Below are 18,196 nucleotides of genomic sequence, written 5' to 3' on the forward strand. Positions count from 1 at the left end.
ACCCAGTCCACCCAGACTGTAGCTCACAGCAAGCCAACCACTAGTTTTCCCTCCACAGTGGACCCTCGGATCCTCCTGTGAATCCTTCGAGTACCCGGGCCAATCAGAGGGCGGCGTCCCGCCTCCCAGTTGCCATGGTGCCCGCCGAGCCCTTCCCATCACTCACCAGACGTGCGCCGGCTGGTCCAAGCCGTGGAAGCGGGTGGCAAAGGACACCAGCGTCACCAGGGCTAGCAGGGCCCACCGGCCCGCCGCCTCGAAGCGTCGCGAGCTCCGAACAGGCCGTTTGGGGCTTCGTGCTGCAGCCTCAGCAGCCACGTCCCGACCCACGACCCTAGCAGCCTGGGACCCGCAGCGACCCCTCCGGGAACGCAGCTCGGACCCTGCCAGGCCTCCGCCCACGGCCGGCGGCATCCTCCCCCTCCTCAGGATCACCCTTCGGCCCAGAGGCACACTTTGTCTTGTCAGCCGGCCCACCGAGGAGTCACTAGAGGGCGGCTCGGGGTGCCCTGGGAAATGTAGTTCCCGCCGCTGGTATCGGAGCGCAGGGCCCCGGCCTCTAGGTGGGGCGGGAAGCGTGGTGGCCGCCCGGGCCACTAGGAGGCGGCAAGAGGCGCAGAGCATAATGGGAGGACGCGAAGATGGGGACCGATTCACGGAACTGCAACTCCCAGCAGCACCGGGAGCAAGAGACTGGGAGGCGGCGGGGCGGCGGGGCGGAGCCAGCCAAAGGCCGCAGGGAAGTCCATTCCAGCCCGACCTCGCTTCACCCAGACGAGGGCCAACTTCTAACTCGTGGGGGTCTCACTAGGCCGCAGTCGTCCGCGGGTCCCGGAAGCGAACTTTCTTGGCTGGAAGAGGGGATCTCTTGAAGTGCGAGATGCAAGCTGGGAAGGTCTGTGCCGAGCTCTATGGGGAGAGGGTCGCTTAATTAGTAAATGTGGATTAAAGCTGGGGGCGGGGCCAAGGGTGCGCCTCTTCGCCCCGCCCACGGCTCCCACAACGACTCCTGGCGTGCCGTGCGTCGCGCCGGGCACACTCTGCGCCTGCGCGCTGCCCGCTAGGCCATTGGACCCGACCAGTTAGGGGTGGAGGCGCTCCCGGAGGAGCCTGCGCCGCGGCGTCCCGTCACACCCCTCTCCTGTCTGCGTCCTCCAGGTCCCCCGCTGCACAGATTTCTAGGGCCTCAAAACGTCGGCCCTCGTTTCCCCGTTCCATGCTGTTCTGCCGTTCTCGGCTGGTCTTCCTGACAGTTGATGGATGGCTTTCCAGAGAAGTTTGCATTTTAAGAGCACCAGGGGAGAGGGGAGCAGTGGCACTTTAAGCCGTCACAGTCTGGGGAGCTTCCCGGGTTTAACCTGCATTTCCCCTAGCCCCTCCTAGAGCCACTGTATCACCTTCTGATTAAAACGGACTGAGAATATGTTTTATAAGCGACTCACATGAGTCTTGAGCGCACTGAAGTTTGAGAACCGCTCCTTAGGGGCGTTAGATCACGTTAATAACATATACCCCTCCCACTTCCAAATGGAAATTTAGGAGTCCTTAAGATCAAATGTAAGAGATGGCTAAAAAAAACTGCTGAGGGTGTAAGGGCGCTAACCTAGCATGTTTGAGACCTTGCGTAAGATCTCCAGCACCGCAAAATAATAAAAATTGCGAGAGTAATTGGAATGCATATTTGAATTCCTGAATTCTTCCGAGCATGCTACTGAAATGGACGCTCTACTTGAGCTTAAAATTTAACTGTACAAGTGTAAAAAGTAATAGGGAATGATTTACAGTACTCTCCCTTCATCTGTTTCTCTTCTGTGCTTTGTCATCTGTGATCAGCTGTCGTCCAAAAATATTAAGTGAAAAATTCCAGAAATAAACAATTCATAAGTTTAAATTGCAGTCCTTGCTGAGTGTTGTTGAGATCTCACGCCATCCTGCCTGGGACGTAGTGAGGCCTTTTGTTCTGCATATCCAGGCTGTATAGGCCACCTGCCTATTGATCACTTTCTAACTGTCTTGGTTACCAGATAGGCTACAGAGGTTCAGCAGTGCTTATGCTCAAGTAATGCTTATTTTACTTCATAATGGCCCCAAAACTAAAGAGTAGCAATGCTGGCAGTTTTATCACAGTATGCTATTATACGTATTCTATTTCATTACTGATCATTGTAATCTCTTACTGTGCTTAATTTATAAACTGAACCTTAGGTATGTATGTCTAAGAAAAAACATAGTATATATAGGACGTGATACCACATGTGGCTGCAGCATCCAGTGGTCTTGGAACATATCCCCCCAAAATAAGGGGGGACTACTGTATATAGTTAGCACTAGTAAGAGAAAATGCAGAAGTTTCCTACTTATGGGCCATAGTGGAGGGCAGTGGAATTTACTGTGACTCTGATCATCCTTAATACATGTCAGAGGTGTAGCATTTATTCATTAGGTGAGACATTTCTTCAGTGATTCCAACCTAGTCTGCCTTCTAGTAGTCAGTCCCTCACAGCAGTCCTTGTTTATTGATCCAGGAGGCCCCTCCAGCCTAGCCAGATAAGGAAAGGGTTACATCTCCCAATAGAATCCTACTGTGGCTGCCCAGCTTCTCCTCTGCAAAAGACACTTGCTGCCTGTCACCAGCTCTCTGTGCCAGGACCATCTTCACCTTCCCCACAAAAGGTGCTTGCAAGGCAGGCTGGTACTCTTGGACTTGGGAACCACGTTGGAAGAGCTTGTGTTCCCACTTGTGTCCTTGTCCACCTAGAAGACTGCGTTGGTAGTGTAGGGCTGGGGAAAGCAGGTTCAGATGGAAGTTTGGGGTGCTGGGGTGGCAGGATGGTGAGGGAACTTTGGTAATATGTCTGTAGTCTGAAAGGTAGTAGACAGGGGTGATCTAAAAAATTCTACCAAGTTCTCTTAGCCACGTGAATATGTGTGGGGGGGAAATTCATGAGTATTAATCACTGGTTACTCTTTCTTGGATCCCACTTTGAAATGCTGGTTACCCAAGAAGCACCAGTCCCTTAAACCTCAGAGGAAAAGCCACACACTGTTGTCTTTAGGAGCCTGAAGGTAGCAAAAATGAGAAAAATGGGCCAGGCATGAACCATGGCAGAACACATTAGCCCACAGTTGTACAAAAGCATGTAGCACAAAGACTGTTTTATTATAAAGTGTTAAAAAGTTTTATTTATACACACAAATGGATATCCTCCTCCACCCCAGGGGGCTGGGGATTGAACCCAGGACCTTGCACATGCTAGGTAAGCATTCTACCACTGACCCCCAGCCCCACAAATGGGCATTTTGTAGACTAGATAGGACGTCAAAATACAATATTGCAAAAACTGCTGGCAGCACAGTACACTGTAGATTGTCAGTCGTTCTGCCTTATGATCAGCCTGCGATTGTGATCACGGAGCTGTGGCTTACTGCTGCCACCTGACATTTTACAGAAGTATTATACTGCATATCACTAGCCTGGAAAAAGATCAAAGTCCAAAATTTGAAGTATGGTGTCTAAACTGAATGCATATCTCTTTTACACCATTGTAAATTTGAGAAATGATTAAGTTGAACCACTGTTAAGTCAGGAACCATCTGTAATGTGTAGATCAACAGAAAACCTGAGTGCCAGATGGGGCCCTGTGAACTGCTAGTTGCTACCTCACCTTTAGGGTGAATGGGCACATCTGCTAGCTATTTTTATGAGACCAGTTGGGAGCTGAGGACTGGAGGGTGGGGGATTAAAGGAGATAGACCCCAAAGCATAAAAAAAATTACAATTCCTGGTCTTTTTGCCTGTTGGCAGGGATCTCTGCCATCATTTGTTTTACAAGCAGAGGAACTGAAGACTAGAGAAGGAAAAGTTTTGTCCAAGGTCATGCAGGGCTGGGTCCTGCACTGGATCTGGACCCCAGAGATGCCAGCTCCCTGCCCACTTTGTCACACACACTGCCAACTCAAAGCCAGTCTGCATTTTCTGCCCAGGACATCAGACAGCTCCACCAGGAGCATAACAAACTTCCCAAGAAGAAAGAGTTGCCCCTGTGATCAGAGTCAAAGTCCCCTGATGGAAGAGACGTCCCTTGTGTTTGGAGCCAAAGTTCCCTGACGCCTGTCTAACCCAGCTTCCCCATTGGTTCATGGGACCTGCCCCTTCAGGGTTCATCCCTCTGTAGCTCTGTGAGAGGGGACATTCCTTAGGAAGCCGAGGATCACCACAGCACTATGACTGAGTCTGGCAAGGTAAGGCAGGCCCCTGAAGGCCGCTGCCCCCTTGGTGGCCACAAGACCTCAGGGACTCATGCCAGCACAGTTGGGAGCCAAGGGACTTACACAACTCCCAGGGCCTCTGACCCAGAGAGCTCTAAGTCTGCCCTGGGATGTCCAAATGCAGTCCTGAGCAAAGAGGCCTGGTGGGACGGGAAGAAGCTGTGGTGGCTCAAGAGACCCTTTCCTGGGGCCGGTCCCTCTACTCCAGTGGGCTTCGGAGGCTGGAAACCCAGTGAGCCTGAGTTAACATACCCCTTGTCCTCTCTCTCTCCTCAGCCCATCCTCTATTCCTATTTCCGGAGCTCCTGCTCATGGAGAGTTCGAATTGGTAAGAGCTGAGTACCTTGGTGGAGTGGGGTAGAGAAGCCTCAGGTGCAGAGCTGGCCTGGGACAGAAGGGGCGCAGTGTCAGACAGGACTTCAGCCCCAGCAACCAGCATCGCTAGTTTCCTGGATACCCTATCCCTGAATGGCACCTCCACCCAGGAAGTCCAACAAGAACAAGCTGGGGGTGGGAGGAAGGGGTTGTTTTTCTTCTTGGCACTACTACTTGCCCCTCTCTGTTCTCTAAAACCCCTTAGCAACCATGCTTAAAACAGGTTTATAAAATCCAGAGGTCCCTGGTAACCCACAGAGGAACAGCTGGCCTCTTCTGATTCTTATTTGATGTGTCAAATTAAATGTAACTACCAGTGTCAACCACAGAGGCTTCAAGGGAGCAGAACCACAGTCCTCTGGCTTAGTCCTGCACTGCCCCCACCTCCAGCTTCAGACAACCCTTGACCAAGGTCATCCTTACTGCAGCTCTACTGATAAAGGGCTCTGCCCCGAGTCCTTTTGTGTGTACAATTCCCTTTCATTCTGAAAACCCTGTCCCTGTTGTATAGATAAAGAAACAGGCCCAGGAAGGTGAATAACTTGCATCATGTAGCAACTAAGAAACCAAGCTGGAATTTGAGCCACATAGTCTGGCTCCACAGTCCACCTGGTGGTCTGTTTACGCTGGGGATGCACCACAGACAGAATCCACACTTTTAACTACTACACTGTGCTTGCTTGTCAGTTGGGGAAATTGCAGCAAGTGGCCCATTAAATACTTGACTGCTGTCTAAGGAAGGGGATGAAATTTGAACCCAAGCAGCTTGCCCCCAGAGCCTGGCCCTAAGTGCAAAGCACTGTGTGACACTCACCCCCGGCCCCATTCCAGGTCGCTTGATTGGTGTCTGTGGAGTCAGTAAGCAGGAGGACTGGGGGTGAGGAGAAACTTTTCCTCCAAGATGTCCCCATCTCTGGGCCCTTGAGCCTGTGCCCTGGCTGAGTGCAGAGCAGTAGGAGTGCTGTCTCTTTAGGGCCTTCACGCTCTGGCTTCTGCACTTGACCTCCACCACTTTCACTCTCCAGATGAGCTGACCAGCACCAAGGAGGAACCTGACCTTTCGCAAGCTCTCCTCACATGTCACATCTTCCTCTCCTTGCTCCTTGGCGCTTGCCAGAGCCCAGCTAGCACCCTGTTTTAATAGCCAAGCGTACATGTACACATACACATGCACTCTTCTCCACCAGGGCTGCCCCTGGTGTTTGCCAGATGGAAGGAAACCTGGTCACTGGAGTCACTGCAAATGCTTTGAGACCACCAGAGAGCCTGGTGCCATCCTGGAATTATAGTAAATGAGAACAGAGAGAATGGATTGGAAAGAGATTCTTCTCTAAATAGAAACAGGTGTCATTTGACCTGTGTGTACTCTGCATGGTCCTCTGAGCATCTTCCCTTTGCCCCTAGACGCCTTCACACTCCTTCATCGCACCATCCATGGGGCGGGAGGGCCCTGTTGCAAGGTCCAGAGGGTGAGGACTCTAAGAGTTCAGGGGTGAGAAAGGTGGAGTCTCACACACCCAGGTAGAGTGGTGGGTGGTAACAAGGAAAGCTGGACAGAAGGGGCTAGTGCCAGGCTGTGCATCTGCCATCTAGCAGTGTGGGGAAACTTCCCCCTTGGCAGCCTCATGTCACCCTGGGAGGGCTTTTTCCTTGGGAGTATAGCAAGAAACTGAGCCTTGATCTCCTATCTGTGGTCTCTTCTAGCTTTGGCTTTGAAAGGCATTGACTATGAGATAATACCCATCAATCTCATAAAGGATGGGGGGCAACAGGTAAGGAGGCTGCCCCAGACCAAAATGTGGGAATTAGACTGTGAAGAGACCAGGTAGGGGTCTGCCCCCATAAGTATGCCTATGTCGCATGGTCCCTATGACTGGAAGATGCTGCTGGCTCTCCCTGTGGGACAAGGTAGCAACCTGTGCAGCAAAAGGAACCACGAGACAGGTCCAAGCTCTGGGTGCAGCACTACAGCCTGTGCTCTTCAATGCCTGATTGCATTAGGGTGGGTGGCCAGTGAGTCCTTGCCCCATCCTGGACCCCCTGCATGGATGGCTAGGGTAGGACCTACCTTGGTGGTCACAGTGTGAGATGCAGGGAAAGTCAAATAGTCAGGCCATTGGGGAAAAACCTAAAGCTGAGGAGCAGTTAAGGTTTCAGATAATGCACAGATCCCTCAGGGTTTAGCCTGGGCCTGGGAGCAAGGGTCTCCCCGGGGAGGGGGGGTATGCACAGATGGCAGGCCTCGGGTTTGCCCACTTGCTTGGTTCTGCTCTAGCCAACTCAAGCCAAGCCATCTATCCCACTGGGGCCTTGTCTCCACAGTTTTCTAAGGAATTCCAGGCAGTGAATCCCATGAAGCAGGTGCCAGCCCTGAAGATTGATGGAGTCACCATTGGCCAGTCAGTGAGTACAGGGCTTGGGCGGCCCCTCACAGGAGCAGTACCCTGAATGAGAGGGCCTGTTATCTCTTTCTCACTTGTGTGTGGCCAAAGAACCTAGCATATACAGCTGCTTGGTGGATGTCTGTCAGAGGGAGAGAGGTTGGGGAGGTGAGGAGAGAGTAGAGCATGTGGGGAACCAAGATCTGCAGGACAAGGGCCAAAGGCTTCCAGCTGAGGAGGGCAAGGTAAAGGAAGGACCTCTGGTCCAGGGTCCCCTCAGGTCCTCTCCCTGACTCCTGTTCCCTCTGGACAGCTGGCCATCATTGAGTACCTGGAAGAAACTCGGCCCACTCCACCACTCCTGCCTCAGGATCCGAAGAAGAGGGCAAGCGTGCGCATGATTTCTGACCTCATCGCCTCTGGCATCCAGCCCCTGCAGGTGAGTCCCTTGCACGCCTCTCACACTCGTCCTCTCACACGCTGACTGGTGAGCCCACGATGGGGTGTCTAGATTGGAAATGGGGGTAGCAGGAAGACAGAGAAGGACTCTTGGGGGCTTTGACCTAGCCACAGGCTTATGTGGGCGGGAATCCTGGAAATCCTCCACCCAAGAAGCCCTCAGTTTCCAAGGATGCAACTACAGGGGCTCAACGTGGAGAAAGGGCTGGTGGCAGGGAAGGGGCTGGGTGGGCTCAGGTCCGGGCCTCTGGCTTTAACCCGAGCAGCCTCCCTCTCATCTGTGCTGTGTTCAATACAACACACCTCGTTTTACTGCTCTTGGTTTCATTGTGCCCCGCAGATTCCGGGGTTTTTTTGTTATGTTTTGTTTTTGCGGTGCTGGGGATTGAACCCAGGGCCTTGTGCTTGCAAGGCAAGCACTCTGCCAACTGAGCTATATCCCCAACCCTGTATTTTTTTTTTTACAAGTTGAAGATTTGAGGCAACATTCTTTGAGCAAGTCTCTCGGTGCCATTTTTCTAACAGTTCACTCGATTGTTAGCATTTTTAGCAATAAAGTATTTTTCAACTTAAGATATATACACTTTTTTAGACATACTGCTACTTCATACTTAATAGACTACAGTATCACGTAAACAAAACTTTTATAAGCACTGGGAAATAAAAAAATGGATGTGACTTGCTTTATTGCTGCATTCACTTTATTACAGTGGTCGGGAACCAAACCCCAGTCTCTCCAAGAGATGCCTGTTTTGGGATTCTCATGGGGTTTTTTGGGTTTTTTGTTTTGTTTTGTTTTGTTTTGTTTTGTTTTTCTAAGTTTTCACTAGTAAAACAGAAAAGTAAGTACTAAAACTGATCTTCTGCTGAGTGTGGTGGTGCACACCTGTAATCCCAGTTACTTGGAGGCTGAGGGTGGAGATCCCAAGTTCAAGGTCAGCTTATGTAACTTAGCAAGATACTTTTTTAAAAAAAGAGCTGGGGATGTAGCTCTGTCATAGAGCACTGACTACAGTGTGCATGGCCCTGGGTTCCATCCCTAGTACCACAAAATAAATAAGTAAATAAAACTGTTCATTTGTGCTAACTCCTGACTTTGTGAGAAAATAACCCCAGAAAGGTGAAGTGACAGCCAAGTGACACAGCTAATTAGTGGCAGAACAGGGACCAAGGCCAGGACCTCTGTGCACCTGTGCCCACTCCCATGTCACTGCAGCAGAGAGAATTCCATTCTACAGGTGAGGAAACTGAAGTCCAGAAGTAAAGTGGCTCCAGGGGTACAAGAGTCAAAATCTCTGGAAGCCTGTCCTGTGCCCCTCCCCCACCCTGGCCCTCCCTCTCCTAACATGGGAGCATATGAGGGAGAAGCACTGGGTCAGACAAACAGGCCTCAGGTTATGGCCACACGTGCCATGGCAGTTGTCCTTTGTCCCTACTCTTGCACATCTCTGCCAGAATCACATGGCTTCTGGACTATAAGCAGCCTGAGAAGGTGGCTACCAGGATGGCTCCCTCCAGTAGGTAAATAACCAGGGGCGGGTGGGAACTGAGCTGCTCAGAGCAGGGCGTAGCTGAGGGGAAGACCCAGGTGGCTCCCAGAGCAGTCACAGACTTTTCTTGGGCTACACAGAACCTGTCTGCCCTGAAGCAAGTGGAACAGGAGAACCAGCTGCCCGTGGCCCAGAAGGCCATCATTTCTGGCTTTGATGGTGAGTTCTCACTCCTGTGAGCTGCCCCAGGGTGACGGCTTAGAGAAGTAACCCTGGAGCACAGGGCCCTGGCACCTGAACCAGCCTGCCGGACTGCTTCTGTCTTGACAGTGGCCTGGGTGGTGGCAGGCCCTTCAGAGCTGGGTGATGGCCCAACTTCTGCTTTATTGCTTTTCCCACCCCAGTCAAGAAACCACGACCAACAGAGTGCCAGCCAGTCAGTGTGGGAGCAGCTGCCCGGCCAGCTGCAGGTCTTGTCCCTCTGGTGGGTGGCAGCAGACTTGAGGAACCCAGGGAAATATCAGCCTGTCCCTAGAAACTTTCCAGTCCTGACAGCCTTATCCCCTCCAGCACCCATGCCACAACTGTCACTCAGCCACCCACCCTTTTATAAGTATGGAGAACAAGGCCCAAAAGGCTAATGTCCCATCTCCGTGCCCAGAGTACGATTACTTGTGTGGTCTCCCCACAGCTCTGGAGCAGATCCTGCAGAGCACCGCGGGGAAGTACTGTGTGGGAGACCAGGTAAGTGTCCCCAGACCTGCCCTCAGCAGCCTCCTCCCTCGTGCTGACCCCAGGTTTTCACTCTCCCACTGGGACTCGTCCATCCTCTCCCACTCTGGGCAGACAGCTTCCTGTGGGGAGCTCCACTCCCTGAGAGGAGTGAAGGGTCCGGGCCAGAAGACCACACCTGGGAGAGGGTAGTGGGCCAGGCATCAGATGAGAGCTAGGCGAGATGGCGTCTCCCTTCTCTCCTAATCCTGAGATTCTGGGATCCAGGTGCCTTGACTCCTACAGACCAGGCCCTGGACCTGTGGCAGTTCTGGTTCCTGAGTGTCCCCTCACCAAGGGCCACGAGCACAGTAACATCCACCAAACCAGCCGAGCTTTCTCTGGCCACCCACAGGGTTGGTTGTCAGGGTAACTGCAGTGTAGCCTAGTTCTGGGGGACAAAGCCAGGTAGACCCAGGGGAGGCAAGGGTGAGGGTGGGTGGAAAAACTGAAGCAGATGGGAACATCATGGACTGACACCTCTAGCACAGTGACAGAGAACACACCCAGTGAGTCTGAGGCACTCATCCTGACACGAGCCCACCCGACCTCCTTTCAGGTGTCCATGGCTGATCTGTGCTTGGCGCCTCAGGTAGCAAATGCTGAAAGGTAAGAGAGAGCGGCACCACCCTTCCTTCTCCTGGTTCTACCAGTCGGGTCTTCCGCTTCAGCCACTGGAGTAGCATCTCATGCAAACCCTTCCCCGACTGACGAGGCCACGCCACACCAGTCACCTCAGCCTTGAAGAGCCAGGGTGGAAGAACCAATGAAATGCCCTTACCATGCCCCCTGCACCCAGGTGGTCCTGTATACAGCCTGTGCTTCTAAGAGGAGGTGGCTCACTTTGTGGACACCCTGTTGTCTCCAGACAACAGGATGCCCAGCAAGAAGGTCAACCTCTGTGTTCCTCCAGCAGCCCTTCCACAGAGCATGAGTAGGTACCTCTCTGAAGGTATCGTGCTGGGTATTAGGGACATGGAAGTGCCTTGCACTGGGCTTCACACATAGTAGGTTCTCAATAAAGAGTCGTTGCTTAGATAGGAACAGTAGGTAACAGAAATGCCAAATGATACCACACCAGACCTACCCACACCCAGAGAGCTACCCATGACAGGGCTGCCTCCTTGTCCTTCCCTGACCGGCCCCATGGACCCCATCCAGCCCTACTTCTCTGCTTCCCTCACTACCCACAGGGCAGGCTCCCCTATATCCCTAAAAACCGTGGTTTACAAGGTGTTTCTCTGCCGCAGGTTCAAGGTGGATCTCGCCCCCTATCCTATCATCAGCCGCATCAACAAGGCACTGCTGGCCCTGGAGGCCTTCCAGGTGTCTCACCCACGCCGACAGCCAGATACACCTGCTGAGCTGAGAGCCTAGCTCCCAAACATTGCCACATTGGCACATGGGCAGGGAGGGGACACAGGAGTAGATGCTGGGTGGGCTGAACAGGCCTGGAAATAAGCCTTCAATGGGCAGCCAGGAGATTTGACTTTAGTCCTTGAACTTGAACTCTCGACCTGGTGCTGCCTTCCCCCTAAACTTTGTCGTACTTCAGTCCTCTCGTCTGTCAAGTGTCAGGAGGTGGTGGGCAGAAATGGTATCTGCTGTGTATGTCACAGGGCAGTCACAAAGACAAAATGAGAATATGGATTAAAAGGCCACAAGTTACCCAAGCGCCACGAGGAAGCCTTACTGAACTGACTTCAGGGAGTGCCCACGCTGGAATTTGGTCATTAACTGCAGCCCGGCCTCCAGCTTATTAAGACCGAGCTGGGTTCCAGAATTTGAACACTGCCCCCGACCCCCTGCTGGAACGCCCCATGACTGGGCTCAGGACAGGAAGTCAGTCCGGTCAGCCACTTGCCTGCCTTGTGATAGGCCTGGCCCTGAAACCAAGGGCAAGGAAGAGAAGTAAGCCCAGACGCCTGCCTGAGAGAATCAGGATCCAGGGAGAACTGAGCAGGAAAGAAAGCACCTAGCCAACAGCAGTGGGAGTGGTACCATCACCAATGTTCTGCTCCCTCACGAGAAGCCAGCCGGCGCTCACACCAGGGCCTTACCTCCAGGGGCAGAATTCTCTGTACCAGTTCCAAGGTTAGGAATTTGGGCAAATCCAGCCACAAGTGGTCCTACGAACAGGAGGTAGGCTGCCCCTACAGGCAGTGTGAACTGTCACTGGGGTCAACTTGAGCTCAGGAAACCAGCCAGGTGACAATTCATCACGGGCTGTGCTAGTGGGGACATGTCCCCATGCTTGGCAGTGCTCACATTGAACCAGGACCGATTCTTGGCAGAGACAACGTAGGGAGATTAGAGTAGCTTCTGGTGGTGAAACGAGATGAGCTTCATGATCCATACCTGAGATTTCATTTCTCCCACGTGGCTGAGGTTAAACAGGACTGGGGTCTACATGCCTGTTTCAAATGGAAGCCACCTTTCTCAACCATGTGTCCCTTTTCTGCAGCCCAATCCTAGGACACCTAGTTCTCCCCTCTCATCCTGAGTTCTTTTGTGGCCTTTCCTCTCTTAAAAGACCTTGGTTCCAAGCTCTAGAATAACCAAAGTGGGCCACTCTTTTTCCCAAGGTGGGTTTGTCCCCACAAAGCCAGAGAGAAGCAGAGGAAGGTAGATGAGACAGGGCCGTGATGAGGGAGACTCAGTGTACCCCCGGTCCTGCCCTGCTGCCATCTGGACCCTTCCCTAAATTACTGCAGCCTTGCCTGACTGGATAAGACTCACCTGGTCTCTTTCTACAAGAAATGTTATTTGGTAAAGGACTGATCTCTTCCCAGAAACCAGGGATTATCACCTCCTAAAATTTGGATGTCTGAAATCGTAGGTGATTAAAACTGGGGACTACAGGGAAAATGAGCTCAGAGGAAAGGGCGAGACCCCGCACTGCAGGCATGTACCTGCCACTCCCGTGGCAGTGCGCCTCCCGGACCTGGAGATGTCGGGGGAGCTCTGCAGAGGAGCAGCAGGCCAGCCTCGGGCTGGGCCAGGCCAGATGGGCTGCCGCCGCCACTGCTCTAGGATAAGGCAGCCGACTGGGCCCCTCACCAACCGCTGCCTCTCTGAGCCCAACACATCCAAAAGGATTTCCAGCCTGGCTCGGGCTAGCAGGTGCTCCCAACTGCCTGCCTCTCCCCAGTCTCATCTCCAGGCCACAGGAAAGTTCAAGAGACTTCTGGGAAGCAAGAGAACAAATTAGAATCCACAAGTAGGATAGAAACAGACAGCCTGAGACCACTCCCCCTTCCCTGTATGATTCTAGAGCGAGCTAGGTTGGAGAGGGCAACGTGGAATCGTCCTAGGTGGGAACAGTCTGGTCTCCTGCTCTAGCTAGCAGTGAACTTCACCATTCCCTCCCTTCAGTCTGCCAACATGGAGCAGCACTCCCCGGTGACTCCCAAAGCTGGGAGCCAGGATGTGTGCAGGTGTGAAGTGCAACTGACAGACGTGGACCTTGCTGTTGCTGATTTTATGTCCTCCATAAAGCGTGCCTGGCTCTAACTACCACTCAACTGTGTGTTGGCTCTCTGCTTGTGTGTCTGTTCCACGACGAACTTCCAGGAGCCAATGTGTTTCAACTCAGGTCTCCTCCTCCTAGATAGCATCCAAATATTAACCTGTTCATCCTGGGGCTCCTTCCGCCATCCCAAAAACTGGTGGTAAAAGATTTATGGGTTTTAAGGAAACCAAAAATCAGGTAGAAAGGTAACACAGTCTCCATTATCAAATAGTATTTAAAAACCATCCCTCATCTAACGCACAAAACTCATTTTACATGTATCTTCCCATAGTCCAGGTCCTATTTCAAAAGAAATTTTCAGATATGCATCACATGTAATGTGAAAATCAGTCCCAGGTGGAGGGCTGGTAAAAAACAAATTTTGTGGCTTTTACCGTGGACTCATCATGGAATCATCAGAGATCCCTGGAGTCTATGGCATTTCAGTGAGGCATTCTGTATTAATCAAGAACTAGTAGGCTATATGGAGGAGGGTGGGAGTGGGGGTGAGTTATATGGAATTTTCAAATGCAGTTATAGAAGCCAAGAAGTCCCATGGTCTGCCATCTGCATACTGGAGACCCAGGAAAATGGGTGATGTAATTCAATCCAAAAGCCTGAGAACCAGAGGAGTCACTGGTGGAAGTGTAAGGACCAGAGAAAATGAGACATTCTAACTCAAGCAGTGAGGCAGGAAAAAGGGGTGGGGGTGTGTGAATTCCTCCTTTCTCTATTTTTTGTTCTTTTCAGGCCCCAGTGGATTGGATGATGCCCACTCATTTTGGGGAGGACTGTCTACCTTACTGAATCAACCCATTCAGATACTAATTTCATCAGAGACATCCTCACAGGCACATCCAAGATGATGCTTCATCTGGGTACCCTGCAGCCTAGTCAGGTCGCCATAAAATTAACCATCACATCCTCCTTTCTTATCTTGCGCCCTCCCAAACCCAGACAAACCTATTCTTCCCCACAAAAACAAATGTGTCTTAAGCCAAAGAAACTCACTCCAGGATCCTTTGAGGAGACTCACCTGGAAAGCGCCAGGTTCTGGCAGGGATCCCACCATCAATTATAGGCACTACCCAGAGAAAATGACTAAACCTTCCGGGTTCTCAGCTACACTGGCTTTAGAGGGGCAGAAGTCTGTCTCTTTATTTCATGATCTTTTTGCAAAACTTTTTGTACTTTAAAGCAGGGAAGTTCTGCTCACTGTCCATAGCAACACAAACGTCTCAAGGCCAGGGCTAGGAACCATCCTCATCTCCCTCTTCATCCAGAACCAAGGAGCCTCAGCAGCAACTTTTCTGGAAATTCCCCTGGATTTTGGAGACTGGGGCTGTGGGAAAGTCGGGGAATCTGGAAGTTGGAATTGGGAGGGCTACTGAGAAAACAAGACCAGGAAGGTCACCACTTAGGATCAACTGAGGGATGGAAAAAGTATTGGGGAGGTAGTAGATGAACGAGGTCCTGGTGTCACTGAATGACCGCAGATCAGGAGAGAGGAGCAGTCTGTCTGATCTCTGGGCTGCAGTGTTGAGTCAAAGTGAGGCTATCTTGTGTTTTCAGCCCTGGGGCTTCTACTGGAGTCCAGGTTATCATGGATGGATGTCCTGCTGTTCAGAAATGTGGAGACCTGAGATTTTGCTGGTTTCATCCATACTCCACAGGAAACCATCCTCCAGAGACCCAGGTCTGGTTAATTGAGAGGGGAACCCCTTTCTCTATTCCCATAGGAACTTTGCTGGAAATTTCCCTGCATGAGTGCAGAGTGCCCTCAAGCTCTTCTAGGCTGGGTTCCTGTCCTACCTGTTATCTCAGTATCAAGCAGTGTGACTAGTCTCACTCCATAAATGAACATTAAGTTGAAAGATGTCCATCCTGTACAGTTGTGACTGACTCTCCCCTCCCATCCTCTTCTATCTTCTCTTTTTGGGGCCTAGAAGATCATAAAGGAACTAATATCTTCCTACATGCATAGACTTCTCTAATGTTGTCAGATCAAATGGCTTAGCAATAATTAAGCTTCCACAAATAGTTTTTAAAACAACCTCCTCTGTGACTCCCTCAAGTCTGCAAATAGTCTTATTTTCAGGTGACAGATGCATTACCCAACCCAAGACTGTCTTAGTGTATTTATACCCACTATAACAAAATAAGCAAGATTGGATAATTTTTTAAAAACATAAATTTATTTTCTCACAGTTCTGGAGGCTGGGAAATCCAAGATCAAGATAACTGGTTCAGTGTGTGGTGAGGGCTTGGTCTCTTTCCAGGATAGTGCCTTCAATGTTGTCCTCAGATGGTGAAAGAGACAGAAGGGCAAAAAGGGCTTAAGTGGTTCCTGCAGTTCCTTTTTTTAAGATACTAATCACATTCATGAGGTGGAGCCCTCATGGCCTAATCTCCTCCAAAAGGCCCCACCTCTTCATACTGTTGCTTTAGGGATTAAGTTTCAATCTGAATTTTGAAATAGTAAAGGCAATCACCTTTTCAGGGGACATTTTTTCAGTAGGAGCTTCTCTCAAAAGGCTGAGTGAGTGGTCAAAGTAGAGCCCTTCATTTCTATATCACTCATCAGACTGTGAGGGACACTCAGCAGACACCTGATCCTGATGTGCCAGAGGCCCAGGGAGACCTGATACGTAGTCTTTCCAGAGTGGGAGTGGCCACAGCAGATGAAGAGCAGATGTTGGAGTGGCCTGATACTGTATCGGATGTGGCCGGTCTTCCAAGCAGATGAAGTAATAAGACACAGCAAATGCTTTGGAAGGATTAAGGCTTCAGGAAGGAGGTGCTGCCAGGAGACACTTGAGAACAAATCAAAGAGCACAGGAATTGTTTTCTACAGAAGTTTTACATATTAAGCAAAGTGATAAACTTACTAGATAAGCAGGTGAGTACACATGTTCGTATAGTAAGTATTCATTTTATTGGTTCCTCCCAACTTTTCAACGAAACTTAACTTAGCTCTTGATTGCATGGCCACAGGCACCATTCTGCTGTGGGAGAATACTCAGAACTTAGTTGTTGAGTTTAAGCCAGAACTATGTGGGTCAAAGAACATCAAGGCTGAATGTTCAGAGCTGCAATTTGTGAGCTGCCTTATACAATCTTGTGCTATGTCAAGGTCAATCATATGATGAATAAGAAAGCTTTTAAGAGTCAAAAAATAATCTTGGGGGGCCAGGGATATAGCTCAGTTGATAGAGTGCTTGCCTACCATGTATGAGGCACTGGGTTCCATCCTTAGCACCATATAAAAATAAATAAAGGTGTTAAGTCCATCTACAATTTAAAAAATATTTTTAAAATAATAATCTTGATTCTATTATGTGTTAGAGTGACATAATACAGCCAGTATTCTATACGTGACTTTAAATAAAGATCCTTAGCTACATGTAAGCTGCCTACGCATTTTGTTTGTTTGGGGTTTTTTTTTTGGGGGGGTGGGTACCAGGGATTGAACTCAAGGGCACTCAATCACTGAGCCACATCCCCAGCCCTGTTTTGTATTTTATTTAGAGACAGGGTCTCACTGAGTTGCTTAGTGCCTCACCGTTGCTGAGTCTGGCTTTGAACATGTGATCCCCATCTTGGCCTCCCAAGCTGCTGGGATTACAGGTATGCACCACCTCATCCAGCTGCCTAGGCATTTTATTGTTGGTTATGGCATAATTTAGTAGGTGGATTATATTCATTTAACTCACAATTATTTCATATCTCTTCTTTATCCTGCCACCTCTAAGATATGTTGCAAAAGCAGAGAATGACCTGACAGGCTCATCTTAGAGTCAGATAGCACTGAACAGAGTATTTAAATGGCATCCTGCCCTACTCAGACGCCAGGAATGTGAAGAGGCAGTGTTTTAAGAGATGTCAAAGACATGTTATGGTGTCATATTTGCAAATAAAACCAGGCTGAATTAAATATCTGCAGACTATGTTAATGATTAACCTGGTATTCAAAATACTGGTGCCAAATTTGAAGAGTACATTCATAGGGAGATGAGCATCACTAGGGACCAAATCCTGACTAAAATTCAATGTTCTATTAATCATCACTATAAACACAATTTTTTTCCAAACCCAGTTCCCAGTTCATAATACTCTGCTGTGAATTTAAATACAGATGAAAGATCTATTATTAATCTTATCCTCATTTTTTAAATTGTATAATCTTGATATATTATAAAAGAATACACGTGGATTCACAGAATACCCTTCCCCTTAAGATGAAGGGGAGAGAGAGAAGAGTTAAATGTAAATCAAGTTACGATACAACTCAGATGTTTTAGGTGCACAGTGAAAAAGTTTATTTATGACAGATTTCAAAACTCGGAAGAGAAGACAAAGAATGCACAAAAGCATCACAAAACTGTTACATAATATAAAAACACAAGAACCGAGCTATTTAAAGAACTATAGCTCAGGATCATCACCGTATCACAGCAACACACTCAGTGCCACAGGGTGATAAAATGTGGTATTTTATAAAAGAAAAACCACTCAGCAGGACACAGAAATCAAATAACAATTTGGTAGAGTTCTTAACGTGGAAATCATAGGAAATATTGACAGCATTTTGCATGAGGGTGACATGTAGAACAAGTTGATAAATGAGTAGTTAGGATACTATTATATTTTATAAAAGACAAAACAGTGATACAGATTCCCTTCCAGACCCCTCTTGTAAAGTCAGCATCCATGAATGATGTAGAACAGTAAGGAAAGAATGTCTTCATGGTTGCCAATTGCTTAAATATTTACCAGGAAAACATGATCGCTTTTCAATCAACTGATAGATCTGAGTGATGGCACCAAAGCAGGCCCTCCAGAAACATGAGCTAAATGCTGTGGAGCAGTGGTTTAGGAAGCCTTCAAGCACCTGCCTGCACGCCCATTATCCATTCCCAGCCTGCTGTCTTCGAATCCAT

General features: G+C 49.7%; 2 protein-coding genes across 4 annotated transcripts in view; one reads left to right on the plus strand and one right to left on the minus strand.

Moving 5' to 3' along the window:
- Pomt2 (protein O-mannosyltransferase 2) overlaps window positions 1-965 on the minus strand; it is a 39,635-nt gene extending 38,670 nt beyond the window's left edge. Inside the window, exon 1 of one of the 2 annotated variants that reach the window (XM_047538439.1) lies at window positions 167-965. In XM_047538439.1, coding sequence (XP_047394395.1) covers window positions 167-624 — 458 coding nt within the window. In that variant the 5' untranslated portion in view covers window positions 625-965. The remainder of the gene's footprint in view (window positions 1-166) is intronic. The other variant, XM_047538440.1, reaches the window with a different exon arrangement.
- On the plus strand, window positions 311-13,269 carry Gstz1 (glutathione S-transferase zeta 1). Of its 2 annotated transcripts, none has more exons than XM_047538443.1 (9): window positions 311-895; window positions 4,546-4,597; window positions 6,349-6,416; window positions 6,967-7,047; window positions 7,339-7,464; window positions 9,115-9,193; window positions 9,666-9,718; window positions 10,305-10,354; window positions 10,996-13,269. In XM_047538443.1, exons 1-9 carry the CDS (start codon window positions 881-883, stop codon window positions 11,120-11,122), a joined length of 651 nt encoding a protein of 216 aa, XP_047394399.1. In that variant the 5' UTR covers window positions 311-880; the 3' UTR covers window positions 11,123-13,269. The 2 variants fall into 2 exon arrangements, with proteins under 2 accessions (XP_047394399.1, XP_047394397.1); XM_047538441.1 differs by lacking the exon at window positions 311-895 and adding an exon at window positions 4,144-4,242.
- The last annotated feature ends 4,927 nt before the right edge of the window (window positions 13,270-18,196 follow it).

The sequence above is a fragment of the Sciurus carolinensis genome, chromosome 2 (assembly GCF_902686445.1).
Source record: "Sciurus carolinensis chromosome 2, mSciCar1.2, whole genome shotgun sequence".
Lineage (NCBI taxonomy): Eukaryota > Metazoa > Chordata > Mammalia > Rodentia > Sciuridae > Sciurus > Sciurus carolinensis.

Excerpts from the sequence above, each read along its gene's own strand:
- Gstz1 (XM_047538441.1), top strand. Across the intron at positions 7,465-9,114 it reads CTGGCATCCAGCCCCTGCAG|AACCTGTCTGCCCTGAAGCA; the intron begins GTGAGTCCCTTG and ends TGGGCTACACAG. Across the intron at positions 10,355-10,995 it reads CAGGTAGCAAATGCTGAAAG|GTTCAAGGTGGATCTCGCCC; the intron begins GTAAGAGAGAGC and ends TCTCTGCCGCAG.